Source organism: Calypte anna, chromosome 4B, assembly GCF_003957555.1.
Source record: "Calypte anna isolate BGI_N300 chromosome 4B, bCalAnn1_v1.p, whole genome shotgun sequence".
Lineage (NCBI taxonomy): Eukaryota > Metazoa > Chordata > Aves > Apodiformes > Trochilidae > Calypte > Calypte anna.
In genome coordinates this window covers 7,919,910-7,939,887 of record NC_044249.1, presented here as the reverse complement: position 1 = coordinate 7,939,887, position 19,978 = coordinate 7,919,910, and the positions used below count along the sequence as shown (strand labels likewise).

The following is a 19,978-nucleotide window of genomic DNA, read 5'->3' as shown; positions in this document are numbered from 1 at the left end:
TACCAAAATGTTTGAATCTTTATAACTAGCTATCTAGTTGGAGACTCAGATTCAAAACCAACAATAATGTTGAGCTGATTTTGCAGACATGGCCATTGGATGATTCTGCATTGCCTCCTTGAAAGTATTTCTCCTACGTGCCTGACATCCTAAGCTAAGACAAATTACCTGAGATGTATGACATAACCAATAAAAAGAGAAAATTCCACATTCCTTATCTAATAAAGACAGATACAATGAAACTGGATATAGCAAGCTATTATTTGAGCTGCCACTTTGCCTTTACAAGTTTTGATGAATCTATTTAAAAATCTTCTCAGCACTGAGCTAAGGCATGTACGATGGGGAAGATTTCAAAAGAGGCTGCAGGGATGACAGCGTTGGGATCACGATGCTGGCTCTGGATTGAGATCTCATTCGCATAACTGCAGAGATCCTGCCTCAGTGCCTGCCCTCCTGAGCACACTGTTCAAATATGGATTAAATTAATGACTCAATGCATTAGTTGCATTCACAAGAGGAGGAGAAATAGCAGCTTAAGACTTTTAATAGTCCTTCCTGACATAAAGGATGTTCCTAATTTTACACCTTAAAGAACTGAAGTGTTCCAGGACTGAATTCCTTGCTTTCACTGCCTGGACAGAACAACAAGTTGTCCAAACATTTTTAAACCAGCACATCTTTGGAACCAAGAGCAAGCACTTCGTAAGCATTTAAAATCGTTTGCACACAGATTTTACATAGGAATCCCCAGCACTCAGAACTGCAGGCTTTGCAAAACAGCATTTATCAGTTCAACTTTTTCCAAGATTAACCTCTTAGATATAAATCTGCAAATTACCACCACAACCAAGGAATCCAGCAAGTCAAGGTTTCTGTAATGGTATAAATGCACACCTCATCAAGGTGGATTGACCAAAAGCAAAAATGGAGTCAACAATTACCCTAGTTATAATTGTAAATTAATAAAAAGAAAACACGAAACCTAACCTATATAGCTGATTTTAATCCTCTTGTGCACTGGGATATTTAATTTCTAGAAGAAAGGTTCACTATTGCTGGTTTGCATAACATGGTTTACAACAAAATTCAGCTTCTACAAACTGATTTTCCTAGCCAGTATGTTTCATAGGATGTATATCTCAAAGTAATTACATAGTTAAGCAAACGTTTATCTTGCTTATTCATTTTTACACTATAAAATGGTGAACGGCACATTCCTTACTTAGCAAGACAAATGTTTTTCCTTGGAATCTGTGTCAGGCAGCATTTGGATGAAAACTGGAATTCACAGTGGATGAAAACAGCATTCTACAGTTAGTTCCTCTAATAAAAATGAGACTTAAATCTGCTGGACTCATAACCGGAAGAGTTCATCAAAATGTGCTCTGCTTTAAAACTATCAGATTTACCAAATAAATCATAAGTAGTAAACTGAATGAAAAGCTGGACTGTGTTGACTAGAAACACATTTTGCGCTTTGGAAAGAGGATATCTAGACTGCTTCACTGCTTCTGGCTCTTTAACTACACCATTATTTACCTCACTGAATAATTGCCAATCTTTGAAGAGGAGCACCTGCACATTTTGTGTTTTACTTTTATTTGGACTTGTCCTCTTCCTCCCTTTTTTATCTAATAGCTGAAAAAATTTCCTCAGGTAAAAAAAAAAAAAAAATCACTTCAGGTAAAAGTTCCTCATTCAGAGAAGAACAAGAGAAAGTGAATCTCAGCATTTGTATTATTTTCTTTAAATACTCAGGATAAAAAAATTTCTCAGCTACACCGTAAAGTTTAAAAAGTTTGCTAGAAAGTAATTATTTCTCCCTAATTCTGCACACAATTAACTTCTGAACAGAATAATTTTAACCCAGTTACACAAATGTGAAATTCAGACAAAAGTTTCTCAAAAGCAAATTTAAAAATTATCCTACTTGTATAGACTAAATTGCTCTATTGTGTTAAAACAATCCTGATATTTAAAGAAAAAACAATTTCCTTGTGCTCTTATTAATTCAATTCAAATCCCACAATAAAATTGGTGTCAGGCTCATTTTTGAAATCTATAAAGCTACAGAAAATAATTTTAGAAAGTATTCCAAGTATATTGCCAGAAGAATATTAAAATGTCTCTAATGCAAGCTAATCATGATTCAAGGACATTCTACCAAGTGGTCTTCTCTACTGCACACCTCAGATTTGTGTTGTTTGGTTTTTGACAAGTGAACAGAAGTATCTTCCATTTATTAAATATTTCTTTGAAGCAGACATCATACTGATGTATGCAAACTGATCAGCTCTAGAGCACTGCCTACAGGTAAGGCCCAGGATTAATGTTTTCAAAACACTTCTCAGAATAGAAAAGACACATAAGATTCCTTCCAAGCCAGGAAATCATTGGTCATTCATAAGAATACGTGGACTGAACACCAGATGATTTCTCACTGAGACTTGGAGAAGAAAAAGAAAAGAAATTAAAAAATAAAAAGGGAAAGTGTGCCAATAAAGAAACAGAAATGAAATAAAACTTGCAGATTTATGTCATGGCATGTTCATTTCTCAAGTTACAAACTCAACAAAAGGGTAATCTATCAGCTAACAAGACCACACTGTCCCTTACCAGGCAGCATTATACAAAAGCATGCAAAAACTGGCAGGTTTTCTAAGAATTCTGAGTTACTCCAACAGTTCTAGTGGAAAAAGGCTTCAGAAGTGCAGGTACATGAAATGCTGGGCTGTGCCCACCTCCCCACCCCCCTCAAAAAAACCATTAGCTTTACATATTAAAGACATTCTAAAATTTCAGGGTGGTTTTGATTTTTTTTAATTATTTATTTATTGTACTTGGCTTTGTCAGGAACCACTTTTATATTAAAACAGGTTTTACTCTATAGAAAAAATCAGTTCTAATGTTGTGGTGTGTAAGCAACAAACTGCTGGATTTTTTTTTTCTTGAACAGAGTCTTGCTATTAAAAAGTTACCTTGGTATCAAGCTTTGCACACCTTGTTTATCAAACTCATGAGATATTAGAAAGTATTGCACATCTCATCATCCTAAGGGCTAAAAACTAAGGCAATGCCTTTCTTGTGAGAAGAAAAAGTGCAACCCATCTCAGTCTGAGAATAAAATGCTATTGTCTGGCAAAAGGAACACTGGGAGAAGGGAGGAGGGGGAAATGGGCTTATTGAAAATAAGCTAGAGATTTTGTACTGATATTCAGAAACAAACTCCTGAAAATAAGATTTTATTGGATGTTTATCTGTCTGGTTCCTAAGGTAACACAGCTGAAGAGCAGACTCTTATCTTGAGAGCAAGGAAGAGACTCTGGGAAAAGAATCCACACTGCAACTCTTGAGAGAAAAAAGGTTGTTTCATGGAGGGGTTTGGCAGCCCCATGGCTGTTGTGTTACAGTGTCTGCCTGACATGAACTCAAGGGAAGTGTTCTTAAAAGGTTTCATTATAAGATGATACAGTATGTCAAAGGTGTCAGCTATTTCTGATTCCATACACAATCCAATACTCTCCACCTTAAAGGTTTTGGATTATGAAGTCTCAGTAAAGCAGCAAATGATCTTTCACACCAGACTGGTAAGTCTGAAGCTAACTGATAGCAGCTCTCCTAAGCAATTTCAAATGATAACTCAGACAAAGCAAAAATGAAGTATGCACATCCATAAGTTTATAGCATACTGCTGTTCCTTTTAGAAAAAAAAAAAATGAGGTGGCTCTGTTCCCTGAAGAAGAGAAGGAAAAAAATACAGAGAATAAACTTTAGTTCATCATAGTGGTTGAATCCAAACCCCTCCCTCTCTGAGCACACAGACTGCTTACTCTGTGCTCACACTTTGGTGAGAAGACACCGGAAGACAAGGAGATGGCAAAGTCTACTCTGTATGAACCACATGACTAAGTTATACTGTGCCTCTTTCAAGGCAGCTGCAAAATGAGGGCTCTTGCTCTGCTTGCATAACAAAAGGGTACCAAAAGAAGTGTCCCCTCCACTAAACCAGGCTCTGAAACTGCTGAGTCACTGAAGAGGTGGCAGCTGAAACAAAAACAAACTGCAAAATAAGCACTGTGAGCAAATACACTGATACCTGGGCTGTGCCCTCTGCAGCTGTTCAAGCATCTTTTATTGAAGATTATGGCACTAGATATTATAGAAAGTTTTCAAGAGCCTGAAACTGAAATCACTCTTTGTGTATGTAAAGTTGCAAATTCACACGACTGCCAGAAAGTACAAAAAGAAGCTATTCCAATTTTAAGGGGACTGCATATGCAGTTTACTGATGTGGATCTAACAGGAACTAATTGAGAACACAAACACAATTAATAGCTACCTCTAGGTCTTATGTTATGTCCAGATCTCTATTTCTGGACTCCTTTACCATCTAAAGTCTCTTTTAACATCAGCTTCCTCACAAGGAATTTAAACAGCCTGAGACTTCATAAAGAATTGGATTCTTGCCACATTTGTCACAAAGACCCTGAAAGCACTCAGGATGCTGCACAGGCAGCTCTCATGATGGCTCTCACAGTGGCTCTCATGACCATTTTGAAAGCCTCTGTGGGTATAAAAAAAACCCCAAAATTATGCTTCTAGTGTAGCATGTATGCATCACTGACCTGGGTAACAGAATATTTTATTGTCAGGAGAACCAATTAAGAAGAAATGCAAAAGAAATAAAAGACAAGGCCATTTACTCCACCCCTGGTCCCTTGCATATTCCTGAAAAGCCACTTACACAGGTGCTTCTGTTTCTCTACTGGGGTTTGAGTACCTCAGCATTTGGACTCTGTCTGACAGGGTCCTAACAGCAGCATCCAAGGTGGATTTCAGTTTGAAAACTCCGAATCTCACCATTCTGAGCTCAGAAACGTAGCCTCTTCAGCAAGCCATGCATCCCAATTCACATACATACACAGTGAAAAGGTTTGAGGGACTGGATGCTTTCCAACCCCTCCAGTTGCAAAATCCCCATGGCTTTGAGAGTAAAGGAGAAAAGGGCAATATAAAACAGATACTCAAGACATTATCATCACCTTGAGGAAGGCTGCCCAACATCCTGCACCATGACTTCATCCAAAACAAGCATCAGAAGTCATCAAGCTTCAGCTCCCCAGGAAACCCAGAGACCCTGCAGTCTCAGATCCCAAGGTGAACATTCATTTTGATGAAGACAGATCCTTGAAAAAGGTAGCATGCAGATAATGTAGGGGCACTTTCAGCCAAAAAGGAAGACTCTGACCCAATTCTGAAAACTCAGCATGTGCAGGATAAATCTGTAAGCTCTGTAGATGAGCTCTGTCACAGGGCCTTGTACTGTGAGTAGAAACAGATCTAATGACAGCAATGGGCCTGTTATAGCAACAAATCTTTTCTTATAAAAAAAAGATCCTCAGAAAGATTAATTACAAAGCATACCATGGCCAGGGAATACCAAGTGTTCGGTATTTTTGGATCATTTCAAGGTCAAGTTAAAACAGACATAAGGCAGTCCTTGGTGTTTTAGAACATGACTTGTAATGTACCTCTCAAAAAATCAGTCATCACGACAAGGGAAAGCTACACTCATCCATCAGAGGGGAGCTGCCATTACAGACAGCACTCTGGGAAAGGCTGAATAAGACAGATCTCGTGTCAATAAATGGTTCTGGCCCACTGGGAAGTCAGTGAAGAGCTTGATGCTAACCCCCATCCTGATTACTGAAAGATGAGCAAAATTAGTCCCTTACTCTGAAATTCTGGACTTACTGCAGGTAGGCTAAGTTTGTGAATTAAGACATTTCAATATTCTAAAGACCAATATTAGTCACAATCTCCTTTCCCTCTAGGATAATAGGAAGTAGCTGCCTTATGACACCCCCACCCCCCTTTTGCTAGGATTAGAGGAAATCAGCTCTACATCTGCAGGGAAGGATCTCGTGTCAGAGCAGCACCTCAGAAAAAAAGCATGGTTACTGAGGGGGGCATGTGGACACACAGAGATCAGACAGAGCAGAAACAGAGTCCAGTGCCCAACCTAGACATCAAAAGGCAACACCTTAGTCAGGAGAGTCACAGGAGGTGCAGAAATTACAAGGAGGGGGTGGAGGTCAGGCATGCCCAAGCCTTACACAGCTTCAGAGAATCAAAATGCATTGGGAACTGAGAGTGCACAGGCTGTACAAAACAAACAGAATAAGTAATAGTTTCTCTGAAGAAAATCTGTTGCAGGACGTGGAAGTTCATATGTGTTAAAACTCAAGGTCTTATGGTTTAGAACTGGATATGCTTTTATTTCTAAAAGAAGATATATCAGTTACCACAATTACCTGGTTTTGGCATAGCATAGGTTAGAACTAAATGTAAACAAGCCCCAAACGCTGGTCAAATGTAATAATTTATGATGCATAACAAAACAGAATTGGGAAAAGTTTTTAAATAGTATCTAAACAATATAAAACAGGACAAAGATTGATATAGGAAACTAAAGCCATGTAGTAAATTCTATAATCAAACTACAGAAGCTGCAAGAAGAGTTCCCCTCAGCTTTTTTTAATTGAATTATATAACTTCATGTGTGACATGACCTACTTCAGTACAAGAATATATTAATGACAAAAATTGTTTTCTTTTATGGACTCTATACTTACATTGTACCTTTAGTTGTTTAGATATATTTATTAGACACAGATGTATATATCTAGCTTAGCTGTCACTCTATCTATATATTGTTTGCAGGTAGAAAGCCATAATATTATGGGGTGAAAGTCAAACCATGTATCACTGGCTTTCTATTGCATGTAAAAGGACAGACTGACAACTCTTCCATGGTTGCACTTTAAGAGCTACCCTTAAGCCCTTCTGTTATATATCTCCAGTCACTATTATCAAAATAGCTCGAAGACAAGGTCAGAAAGAGTAGTCAGCTTCTCAGCATCTGAAATCCTGATCTCCTCTTTGGAAACTATGTATTTAGAATTAGTAAAAACTTGAGTTTTGTACACCATAGGAATAAAAATCAGAGTGCATATTTTTCACTGCCAATCAGGAAGGCAGAAAGTAATGTCAGTCTTGCATCCTTCAGTGAAGAGCTATCAAGCCTCTCGTGGGAAAAAAAAAAAAAAAAAAAAAAAAAAAAAAAAAAAAAAAGGGAGAAAAAAAAAGTGACAGATTTATTTACTTTTTGGACAAATATGATAAGAAAACCAGAAGCTGCATAGGGGACAGAAATTAAGCCAGAGATTGAATTCTGCAATATTTTGTGGTTCACACTGATTTTCTGTGTGGACTCTTCTATGATGAGATGTGACACTATAAGGTATTTCACAGAAATATTAATATTGCTGTAACTCTCTGTGTGGCTCAAATATGAGCTGGATAAAAGGAACTAATTTGGCTGGTTTACAGTCTTCACCAAAGCAGTGTTAGAAACGAATACCACCACCCCACAAACCAGACCCACGTCTGCTAACTGGGGAAGTGAGAAAGAGGATCAAGTAGCAACATCCATACCTTAAGCAAAAATTGCCAAATCAGTTGGAGCAGCACTATGAGAACCAGACTGAATTCATTGCATCCTTACACTTTGGGCTTCCTCCACTTTTAAAGCAGAGACAGCACTAAGTATTCACACAAAGAATGTACAGTGTCTTACATTCTCTCAACTCACACTATAGCTTACTTAGCACCCATTTTTCTGTACAGGCGAATCCTAAATATGTAGTTCCTGCCCTTTACCTTCTTGTTAAACCCTGTCCTCTGCTACTGCTTATTTTTGCTTCCTCCATTAAATATGGGGGGAAAAAAAATTTTTAAATTTCCCACTTACTACTACTACAGGTTATTTACACCAACATGTTTGTATTTTTGTCCTCCTCTTCCCCTCACTCTTGGCTGGATGGCTCAGTTTTTTATGGCAACCTACTTCATTTCCTGAATTTCCAGCAGAGTGTTTTTCTTTACTCACCCTTCCCTTTTCCACTCTATATCTTCATCTATTGTCAGCAAATTCCTGGTGCTTCTGGTGATACCATTACAGGGATAGTTTCCCTACCAACACTGCCAACTGCCTGCCTGTTGCCACAGAATCTGTAGGGAGCAGTGACCTGCACCAGCTTCCACAACAGAAGAAACAACAAAAATATTACCAGGAAAGAAAGAGAGAGGAAGAAAATGTAAAGTCATTCACCATGAGATACTTGCAATAATCTTTCCTCAGATCAACCAGGGTTTGAAGCAGTTCTGAAGGAAGGAGCAAAGGGTGGACTGTGGAGTCTGAACTCACGAGGTAATTTGCAACTGTAGGGTAGACAACAGATTGGGAGAAACTAATGGATAAAAGACAGATGCAAGTTTGCTTGAGTAGAGTGGGGATATTTTGTTTAAACCCAGGTCAGAATAATACTATGGGCAACTCACAAAATATATTTTTTCCATATGGAGGGAATAAAACATTACAATACATAACCTACTTGTTAAATGCAAAGCGCAATCCTACTTTACAGACTTTTATATAGGGAAATTCCTGAAACAAGGAATATTGTCTGTTTTCCAGTGTCTCAAATAGCAGCAGATGCTTCTGTGGATGTCTGTGTTTCATCTAGATGACACTGCTTACCTCCAGAATGCTGGCTATGGTGGCATTCTGAATTAGAAGGAACATGAGAGGGGCTAGGTGCATTTAACTTGGGAACTCTTTTCTTTTTGCCCAGAACTGACTGTGGCTTTGAAAGATATAATGAGAATTTTGAGAATGTAGCACTGGTGAAACTATACCACCATTAGTCCCAAAACAGTGAAATATGCTCTCCTCCCAGGAACCACCTGGAGCTCTTTCAGAGCAAAGTAGACCTTGACGGTGATTCCAGTGGAATCTGAGATAGAGAGATGGCTGAACAAGGTTAATTCTGTAGCTTGAGGGCAAGAGTGTACAGGCACTTGAAGCAGAAAAGAAAAAGAAGGAATGCAAATGCTTTGGTTAACCTTAAACCAAGATTGGCATTGCTGCTCTATCCTGAAGGGAAAAAAATGCCCATATCAGTGGAGAACACTACAAGGAAGGAATACTCTATCCAGCCCCAAACCCTAATTATCAGTTTGTCTGAGGTTAGCTTGCACTAAGTCCTTGGACAGAAGGTGTTATCAAACAATACATATTTAGGATAGTGCAAGTAGAAAAGGCAATTTGCCTCTGGGCTATTCAGAGTTTGAAGCACGCATCTACATGGACTACTTGGTAACTTTGTGATTGACACAGGAAAAAAAGATCTCTGTGTTCTACCACAGAGTGTATGTAAAATGAAATTTATTTATTTTTAGCATTTGCTTTAGATAGAAGTGTAAAGTTAAAAATATTTTCCGGAAAAATGTTGAAAAAAGTGTAGGGTTCAAGACAATCTTCAAGGAGCAAAACTTGGGTCTCCATTGAGATCTACCCCTGCCATGGGCAGTTAGAAGCCAACTATCACCCAACTGTACTCACCCCTCCAGCAGCACATCGCAACACAGGACATATGTCTGATCCACACAGAGCTTTTGAAGAAAATGTAGCATCAGGCAGACATACACACTTGTAGACAGGAAAACCAACAGCTTAGCAGGGCTTCAAAATGGCACATATGTGAAACATCACCTTCCAGTTAGAGTGTATGGATAGCACATCTTTAAATACTGACATGAAAACTGAGCAGTCAGGGCTTTGTGGGGGACATTCCTAATCAGTGCTAATGTCTTCTTCCACCACTCTGACCCTGAAGTCCCTGCCTAGTGCCAGCCAGGAGGTGAGGGTGTATTTGCTTTCATTTGGTGCTCCTCTCGCCATGCTAGAAACTGTAGCTTCCTTTGTTTTTAAAGCTGGGACAAGGAAAGGATGTGCATCCAAAAAAACTCTGCCAAGAAACATCACAGTGACAACAGGTATGATTCAGGAAAAAAGAAACAGAAAAAAAAATATTCTTGCTGTCCATCATGTATTATTGCTTAAAGCAAACTACTGATGTAAACTAGCCTGAGAATATCTGCTGTATCTTCACCCAGAATGTAACATCCCTTCCCCCAGGAAACAATGCAAGATTCTATTCTACCAGAAAGTAGTCACCATCACCTTGTTGACTACATAACTCCATAGAGATTGATCTCTTTCAAGTAACACCCATGTGTTTTAAACATCAGCTGAACCTGAGAAACCGGATCCTCTTGTCTTTCCATCTCCCCTAGAGTAAGTATGGTATTTACTGTACCTCACTGAAGACCTGCAATACCATTTTAGTGAGACTTTAAGAATGTTTTTGTTCCATTTTGGCACGAAATGCAAAACATTTTGAAATCTTTTACAAACAGAAAGGATTGTTCTCCACCTAATTCTGGGATAGTCCAATTTAGCAGAACAGTCTACGAGCAAAGCAGAGTTCAACAGGCAATGCTACACTTCCTGGAGCTGTGAGCCCTACCACAGATGAACTATGAGAAGTTAACCAGCACCTTTCCCTGCCCAAAAGACTCCATGATGCACAATGACTGCAGAACTCCAAGTCTCTTTTCCATTTGTGGTATCAAACTCTGTCATCTATATGCTGGGGCTGTTCTGGGGGGTTTTGTTTGGTTGTTTGTTTTTTTCTTTTCCTAAAGTCAAGGCCCTCTGAGTCATCAGAACTGGAAGGGGAAAAAAAGCCACTTTGGTGGGAAAAATAGAGGAATGAATGTACTGTTCACAGACCATTCTCTTGCCACTGTTCAGGCTCAATACAGAGGTAGGTCTCAAGCAAACTTCACAGACAGGTGAGTAAAAGAAAGAAACTGATGTTAACGAATAATCTAAGCACGTATACCTTGCACTTTTTCTTTTCCTTCCAGACAGAACTGTTTCCAACTGAGCACAAAACATCAAGCCATCAAGTTTCCAAAACAGCAGTCCCATATAGTTTTCAAGTTCCTGAACCCTCTGAATAAAACCTACACTTCTGTCTTCTGTTCTCTGAGGTGTTACTATTGGTGTTCTGCTAACCCTATGTTTCTTTATTAGCTATGCTTGCTTTCATTGACAGTTTTATGCTGCATACAGGGTGTTTTCCACACGTGGACATTTTTTCATTTAATGCAACTTACTGTTAATCCTACCCACTACCAGTGGACAGTTCAAGAGGATAAGGAAAAAGCAACTTCAGCTCTCTAATGCAGAAACAACACCCATGTAAAATACCTACAAATTTAGAATTCTGTCAATACATATGAGAAAATATTGTTCTACCTAATACATTGTAACAGATCTTTTCTCCAGACCTGCTCCTTCCATCTTGGCACTGGAAGCTGGAAAACTTTGCCTTAATATGTTAAAGCTTGCATGAATATCAAACCAGAGAATTCAATTCAAGCTCAACTTCTGATTAAAAAAAATAAGCAATGTTTAATGTTCAGCTATTTGTGTATCAGAATGGAATATATATTACAGGGATAAGACTAACACTGTAACATCATATTTTGCTAAATTGAAGTCATGCTCAAAACCTGAACATCTTTCATCAAAAAATGAGCATTTCATTTAAGAGGGTATTAACAACAGCAATTTTCCTGAGCAATTTGACACATGCTTGTTACAGTATATTTATCCAAACCCAAAATCTGGGCCCTAAATCTCAATTCCTGCACCTGCATGTAGCTTAACACTGTTTTGAAATAAAGATAGGGTAATAGATGATATAGAGAATGACTTACTTATTCATTGCCCAAATAGAGTTTAAAATTTCATAACAGGTTATAGTAAAATGTACTAGGTTTCTGTAGAAAAAGAAAATTCCTTTTTTACAAACATTTAAGTAGCCTCTAAGCTCCAGCACAAGATATAAACAGATCCCTTTTTGTAGCAAAAGAAAACAAACTCAGTTACATGTAATTTCTAAAAATCAATTGCACCCAAACTGAAAAGGGAAGCATTCTTCCTGTGCACAATCAAACCAATGAAAAAACTGTTAAATGAAAAAAATACTTAATATTCAGGTTACTTACAGATTTGATGTCCAGCCTGCAAGATCTCCGCTGTCCATAATAAGGTGATTTCCATCCAGGAGCCTGGGAGGGCTGCTGGAGAAGGCAGGTGTTGGAGACTGGGAAGAAAGAGAATCCATGCTCCCAGTTGGGGTGTCTTCTCTGGGAGAGCTGTGGCTGTCAGCTAGAAAAGAGAGCACAATTCAGAAAGATACTAAAATAACCTTCTCATGAACCAAAGAAGCTGCTTTGGTAACAATGTCCTGAAACACATACAAGAAGAAACTTTACTGTCCCATCTTCACTTTGGAATACCAACAGTCCCCCTCCCCCAGCACTTTCCCCAAAAGACACCACTATACTATTTCCCTTGTCATTATTATCAGGCTATCTCCACAACACAGTGTTTTCCCAGTCCCCTTTTCAACACATGCTTTATGCGGATGAACTGCTAGATTGTTTGGGCTGGTGCTTAGACAAATACATCACTTCAGATAACAAAACTTTAAACAAAAATTCAGGCCATATACATTTGCATACTTCTCTAAAACACAGCCTCTAAAAATATGTTGCTACACATTTGAGGAAATGATTGTTCTCAAGAACCTTAAGCACATCCTATCAAATGCAAAACAATAAAATTTAAAAAGGTCAGAATAGGCAGGAGATGTCTAAACAAACACAAAATTCCCAGGAGTTACTTCCATTACTCCTCTTTAAACATTACTTTTAATATATCTCATTGTATTCTGGCTAACTATTTGGTTCTATAGGCTACTCTTAGACTGTCACCCAGGAGGCAACACCTGGAGAAATCAATGCTTGAGAAGACATGAAAGGAACACCATTCCTATCCTCTGGACAGTAAGGAAAAGTTCCCAATGTGTCACAGCACTCACTGCCAACCCCACTGACACATCTCATCAAACCAAAAAGCTAACCTTCACCTACCTAGCTTTGATTTTTACAATTTTATCTAAGCATCAGCTGCACGTTTCATAAGAGCTAAAGGAGGAGTGTGACACATGAACAACTGCAAACACTAAAGTATCCACCACAGCTAAACCCACAGTCTCAAATGAGGCCTGTGGCTGTTTGCAAAATAGTAATATTTAGTAGTTTATGACTACTACTACCAAGTCCACTTCCAGGCACCCTGTACAAGGCTCTCTGCATCCTTTCTTTTCCTCCTGTGTCCATCTTGCTCCCACTGGCACCCATGAACTTGGCCTACAGCCTTGCTAAATAACAACATCACAACAGTGGATTAGATATGGCTGAGCCCACAGCCTGGCTGAGAGTCCTGTTCCTTTGGGACCAAAAGCATTGGGGAAAAGAAGGAAAACCCAAGTCCTGACACAGCATCATAATGATTCAATGAAAAACTATTAAAATATTGTGCTTGCTTGGCAAGTTCCATCTCTTAGATACAGTACTATAAAAGACAGAAACCTGTATAATATTACTTTACAAATTTAAAAGAATTAGATCTGCACAGTGAACAACTGAGTTTAATTCTACTCCATATCAAGCTAAGCAGTACTGTTGTAATGATTTCTTTAATTTATTATTTTCTTCTTCATTAATAACAAATGCAACAACAATGAAAGATGGACAATAAAAAGCCACCTTCACCATATAAAATACTTCTCCCTTCTTTATTTCTGCCTCAACCAGTTCAATTCCTTTTGCTTCCAAAGCCAAAAGCTAACAAAGCACTCTCCTGCTTCCCCAGCCAACTCAGCTTCACCCCCTCCCAGCAGCTCTCAGAGAACAACTTCCCTGGAGAGTAAAATGACACACAACTAAAAACACTGAAATGATAAAAGTCGTCATCTGGAAATTTCTCCCTAAAGCAGCTGCTAATTTAAGGAACTAAATTAGCCTGTAATAACAATGTATGATAAGCTCTGAGGAGGAGAATGTTAACCTGGAAAAGTGAGTGACTCACTCCAGCCCAATCCTGCTCACCTCTCACCTTCTGAAATGCACCCTGGCCACGATGCAGCAGCTCACATTTATCTGACATGACATGAGAACTGCAGGAGTGTCAGGTAAAAACTAATTAATTACATCTCATTTGCAGATGTATGTCTCACAATGATAAATATCTGAGAGATTAGACAGTAATACTGCAATTTTACTTTATAAAGAAACTATATTCCTTAAAACTAAGTAGAGTTGAAGTCCTTTATATTCCTCACAATTTCTTTTCAAAAGCAAACCCAGATTAGCAAACTCATACATTCACTAGAGGCCATGTTTACCTCAACCATTCACTTATCGTTATTAAAACAGTAGCAGAAAGGAATATTAATCTGTACTTTAATATTATGAATATGACCAACTCACCACACCTCCCTGCAGGAAGCAGAGGTTTAAATTGTTTCTCAGAGCACTCAGAACAAGTGAAAAATACTAAACACTTCCAGTCATGCAGTCAAGTCCACATAGGAGACTGCAGTGTACAGGCAATTGCATTCAATGTGATCATAAATGAAATTGTGGGTTAAATCTTTCCTCAAATTTTACTTCTTCCTTCCTGAGCAAAGTGTTTTCTCATGGTTAATAATGTATTGCACTCTCAAGAATAAGATTGGGCTTTGATCACAAAAACAAGTCACATATTTAAACAGAAAAACACCTGCTAAATTCTATTGTATTAAGTAAACATCCTCTAAAAACATGCTAAAAGATATTCTGCATTTCTGATGTTTCCTTTTGTCCATTTTTCTGAAGTGAAACAATACAGCTTTACTTAGGAAAAGGCAATTCTGTATTGCTGCAAAAACAGATGACTGATGATCACCTGCCACATTGTCATGATTACAACCAATATATGCTCAAACTCTAAGAATCCAAAATATAATGTAATCCCTCTAAATTCAGTCATACAAAGATTGCACCTTGTGAGCTGGTGAGAAAAATTCTGATAACTTCAGAAACTATTTTAACTCCTGTACATGGCACAGGCCACAGTATTGTATCTAGTTATCTCTATTAAGTTTAATAACCTGCTTTTCATTGATGCCCATCTCATGTTGGGCCAAACTGTACCTTCCAAAGGGTCTTGGATGACTCTAGCAGAAGATAACGGTAATAGGGAATTAATTGGCTGCTAATTAACATACTCACTTATTAACACATGCACCTTCATTTTGTTAAGCTTTGTTTTACAGGCATGACCCATGTCATGCCATGTCATCACCCATTGCTAGCAAATATAGCACCTTTCTTATGCATTTTTTGTGCTGTGTGAAGGTATTTAAACAATCTCCTCTATATGTTTAACAATAAATCTCTTTGTGTAAGGGAGTTTTGCAGTTTTGGGGTCATGTACCTGTTTTATAAATCTGTTTCAATTTCCCAGAGTTCTTTCTGAAGAGCATACATCATATCTGAATTCCTGATTTTTTTGTTGTGGTCCCAGAAGTGCCATCTGGAGCATTAATTCCATCACTTACTCCTACTGATCAATCCTCTGTTCATACATCTTCAGAATTCAGGGGCTCCCTAAGACTGATAGCCAAATATTTTTACTCTCTCCTCTCACTCTTCTTTTCCTCCAACACTGTTCTCCAGTGAGCAACATTGTCAGGATTCCCACTTCTATGAAAAGGCTGAGTGCCACATTGGACTGACAGGTTCTTTCGAAGAGGAGCTCCAGAAACTACCCACTCTTCTATCTTTTGAATTCTAATGAGCTCTTACACTATAAAACAGGACTTCTCTTAAAACTCATTTATAGCATTCTTTGAACATGCAGTTTGGTATTCTTAGCCCCAAGGAGTACCAGTCCCCCCTCCCTTTTCTCTCAAAATTACACTCTCCCCTTTGGGTGTCAAAGAGTCCTAGAACACAGCAAGGCCAAGAGGGTTCTCACTATAAAAGCAGTAAGTCTGCATGACTTCTCATAAATTTCTGTCAACACTCCAGCCATCAGGTCTTCCTCTATTCATTATATCTGTGGGAAGCCTGAGTGTCTGGCTTTCAGATTGCCCGTTTTTCTAGAGCTGCCACCAAGCTGGTTCTAAAATTCACCTCCTCATCTGACACAAAGAGGTTTTAAGACACATTTTTGCTCTCAACAGTTAAAACTTGCTTCATGTTCACATCACCTTTTGTACACTATTTAAATTTTTTTGACTGCTTAGTTCCTTTTAAACTGTCATCTAAATTATCTTCTTGCGTCATTGTTCTAATCACAACACTCATCCAAGCCTTAGAGCTTTCACTGTGCCTCTGCAACTGATACCCATGCTTTGTCTCTCCAGCTGATCATAGTTCAGACCAACCCTATCCAGAAATAAACCAACTTAGGCTGATCATAACCATTCACTGCTTGTTTCTAGCTGGTACTACATACCATTTGGGTTTTAAGCCAAACATCCTCCCTCTCCCTGCCTCCTGTTGCCCCTTCTCATGATGACAAATGCCCACAAGGTGAGAAAGTCCCTATATAGACTATGACTGACCTCATTTAGCTTCTCTCTAGCAAATATGTAACCCCCAATTTCTTTTCCTACTGCTCTGGATGAGCAAAGGCTCTCAGAGCCTCCATACCAGAAATATGAACTTAGCTTCTACCTAACAGAGCATGGCATGCCTCCCAGTTGCCTTTTCTCCTTTTTTCCATCTGGCTAGTCTAAGAATATTTTTTGTTGGCATCCAAAGTTGAAAGAAACTGAAATACTTTGTCAGTGTCAATAATCATATCCTTACTTTACTCCAAGATTTCTAAATTAAAAAAAAAACAACCTAAAAAAACCCAACACATTTGTAGTAAGAACTACAAAAATCAGAGAACTGACACTATCAGTTACTTGCTTGAGTGACAGTTTTCTTCCAACTTCAGAATAAGTAAACTAAAGAATTGCATACTTTACCATTAAAAGACCAGTTTTAAAATCAACATTAGAACCAACATCTAGACTTTAAACACAGAGGATGAGAGCAGTTTATGAAACTGAATGTTTCTGGAAGAGATGAAGAATATATGGAAGTTTCTACTGAGATACAGAGAATGGGCAGAACAGAATTATCATATGTGTTTTAAGTGCTCATCAACTATACAAACTGTGGCAAAACAAGAGAATAAAAGATGTTTTATTTTGCTTTAACTCAGTCACACAGGTCTAGTTGTAGAGAAGGGGCAATGGGGAGAATTAATGAGAAGAGTAAACTAAAGATGCTGCAAAATCCCTATTACCACCTTCAAGTCTGACATTTTCTGCATCACAAAATGGGGAAGCAGCATTTGTACTGCTGTGAAGCCACCCATTCTACCCCAGCTGCATCAAACTCACCACAAATAGCTAACTTCCCACAATAATCCAGAAGTTTAAACTGGTAGAAAGTAATTTATGTTAATTTGTGGGAATGCACAATGTTTTCATTATAAAAGGAATCTCATAGATCAGGGATAAAAAAGAAATATGAATATCATAAATATCATCTGCCAAGCAAGAACTTAGTTCCATGTGCTAGAGCTTCAGCATCCACAGAAACCAGGCATGAGAAATATAACTGAACAGTACTCAACTCACACAGTTAATAAAACCTGAAGGGATCCCATGATATGAAGAACCAATCACTCTGGAAAGGACTCAGGCACACCTGGAAAGTTAGATGTAACCCTAGTGGGAAAGGCCTTATGTGACAGAGTGATCTGAGGACTCTGCAGTCTAGATCTTTTCTAGATGCAGGACTGCATCCTTTGGTCACTGTTTATAGTATAAACCACCCTGCACTAATCACATCAAACACCAGGTAAGCTCAGAAATTCTTCTACTTCAAATATTAGAAGCTTTTTGAATAATTAAGTCATGTCATCTGTTTCTGAGCAAATTAAGAAATGTAAGTTTGTTTATCACACCAGTGAAGCGGTCAACAGAATTGTTTATTACTCACCTCCAGACTACAGAAGTTGTGCTATTTAAATACATACGTTCCCAAACTAAGATGAAATCACATCAAAGCAAGCTAATAATTATTTATTATTTGGTTAGAAATAATCACAGAGAATGCTAAAACTAAACAAGAGAGTTATTTCACTGTTTCCAAGTAACAGGTATATTAGAGGTCAGATTCCTGGAAACACTCAGAAAAATAGCTTTATATTACTGCATTTCATTATCAAAAATATCTTTTATTCTCACTGTGTAGCAAATCCTATGCACTGCAGTGCTGCCTTGGCATGCAGTTGGTTCTTACACAAACATAGACATAATAGACTCAGACACCTGAAACCCAACAGAGCTTTCATGGAGCAAGTGGAGAGCAGACAGCCCACATCAGTTTCATACCACAGTTTCAAAATACACACAGTAAGAATTATATCTTATGACAGCTATTTTTTTTCTCTTAGACAAAATAATTAACATAACTATTAGTGTAGCCTACAGGTTTTCCTAGATAAAGTGCAAGTTTGATGTATTTTTCAAATGTGTGCATGTACAAGCATGTGTATCTTGGGCATAAAGTAGCTCTGCCATAGAAAGATTGTTTTTCCCAACTCCATAATGATTTGGACATGTCAGAAAAAGGAGGAAGCTGCAGCAGACAGTTTGCCTGAAGACTGACTGATGCAACTCAAGGACTGTAGCCAGCAAGGTGGGTGTGTGAGTCTGGGCTAAGAAAGAAATGTGTTAATCTTAAAGTTACTTAGGGGTAAGTGAAAGTCTGGGACAATTCCCCTGTCTTCCTCCTTTCTGGCACCTTTTTAAAAATTTAGTTCTAAAATGCCAAGTTCAGCTATAAACAAGCATCTTTCTAGACATACACTTAGGCTGCAACAGCAAGCAATTACTTCAGTAAGTATCTCCCTCACTGTAGGTCTCCTCTTAAAAATCAGGAGAAATATTGCTTGGACTACTACTTTACACCAATAAAATCCTGAAGACACATAGAATTGTAGGTAAGCCTCTTATTGAGCAAGCTAAAACTAAAATGTATAAAGAATTCCAATTTATTCATCAAGCTGTGCAAAAACAGTTCAAGACAAAGTAATGGATAAAAGGTCAGGGTGTTAATTTATATCACAAAATTAAATTTTGAAACACAACAGAAATCAGATACACCCATAAGGAAAAGTTCCTCTTTTGATTTGTTTACAATATGATAACAGAGGCAGCATCTAAACTCAAAGATTACCCCTTTTTGTTTTGGTTTTTTTTTAACCAAAGCTCACTTGGCAGGAAACCACACACAACCTCCAGCCTTACAAGGCTGACCAGATGCCACACATTAATTTCATGGCTCAGAAATTGAGTGATGAATTGAAAGTACTTCCTGAAAACCCTGACAAATAGTAAGATAAATGGATTGTCCCACAGCTTTCACTTTTTTTCATAGCACTGAATGTTCTGGGTTTCCACAAGTCCAAGTAATACTTATCTATGGTCCAGACCTGTATAGAAACCTGTAAACAGAACAGCTCCAATTCAATGAGAATGAGAGCTGTGAAAAAAACAGAGCAGATCAAAAAGAGGTACAGTGCTACAGCCAGGGCTAGAAGTTCCTAATGCAGCAGCTCTTAAATGGCATCAAAGTCCACAAAAATAATGCTCTGTGTTTCATTTTTCTGTCATGTTGGCAGTTCAGCCACTGACCAGCTGAAAAGTGCCTCTTAAGAGTCCCTCCACCCTCACAAGGTAAGGAGTTCCAAAACTCTTTTCCTGAGCTGTCAGAGATGTCATACTGTTGTCTCCTCTTCTCTTGCTATTTAGCTAATTTTGCCTGCAATTATGTCCTATGAGTAATCAAAAGGAGAAGTTTCTTACCAATAGCTACACAACTCATGGTGGTACTTGGACAAAGACCAGTAACTGCTCTTACACTGTGTATGTGATGGATCTCTCATAAGAAAGCCCCTCTGAAACCTTTTCAGTATGGGCCTGGCTGTGCCTTTGTCAATTTGTTCACCTCTCTCCTTTTGGAACAATGGGGACTACATGGGGGATGGGTGAAGCAGGATGCCTTATTAAAAGGACAACATACAACAAGCTAAGAA

The 19,978-nt window shown here is 38.3% G+C and overlaps 1 protein-coding gene across 1 annotated transcript in view; it reads right to left on the bottom strand.

Moving 5' to 3' along the window:
* Nucleotides 1-19,978, bottom strand: part of ARHGAP10 (Rho GTPase activating protein 10) — a 140,484-nt gene that overhangs the window by 11,299 nt on the left and 109,207 nt on the right. Inside the window, exon 20 of the mRNA XM_030450803.1 lies at nucleotides 11,989-12,151. Coding sequence (XP_030306663.1) covers nucleotides 11,989-12,151 — 163 coding nt within the window. The remainder of the gene's footprint in view (nucleotides 1-11,988; nucleotides 12,152-19,978) is intronic.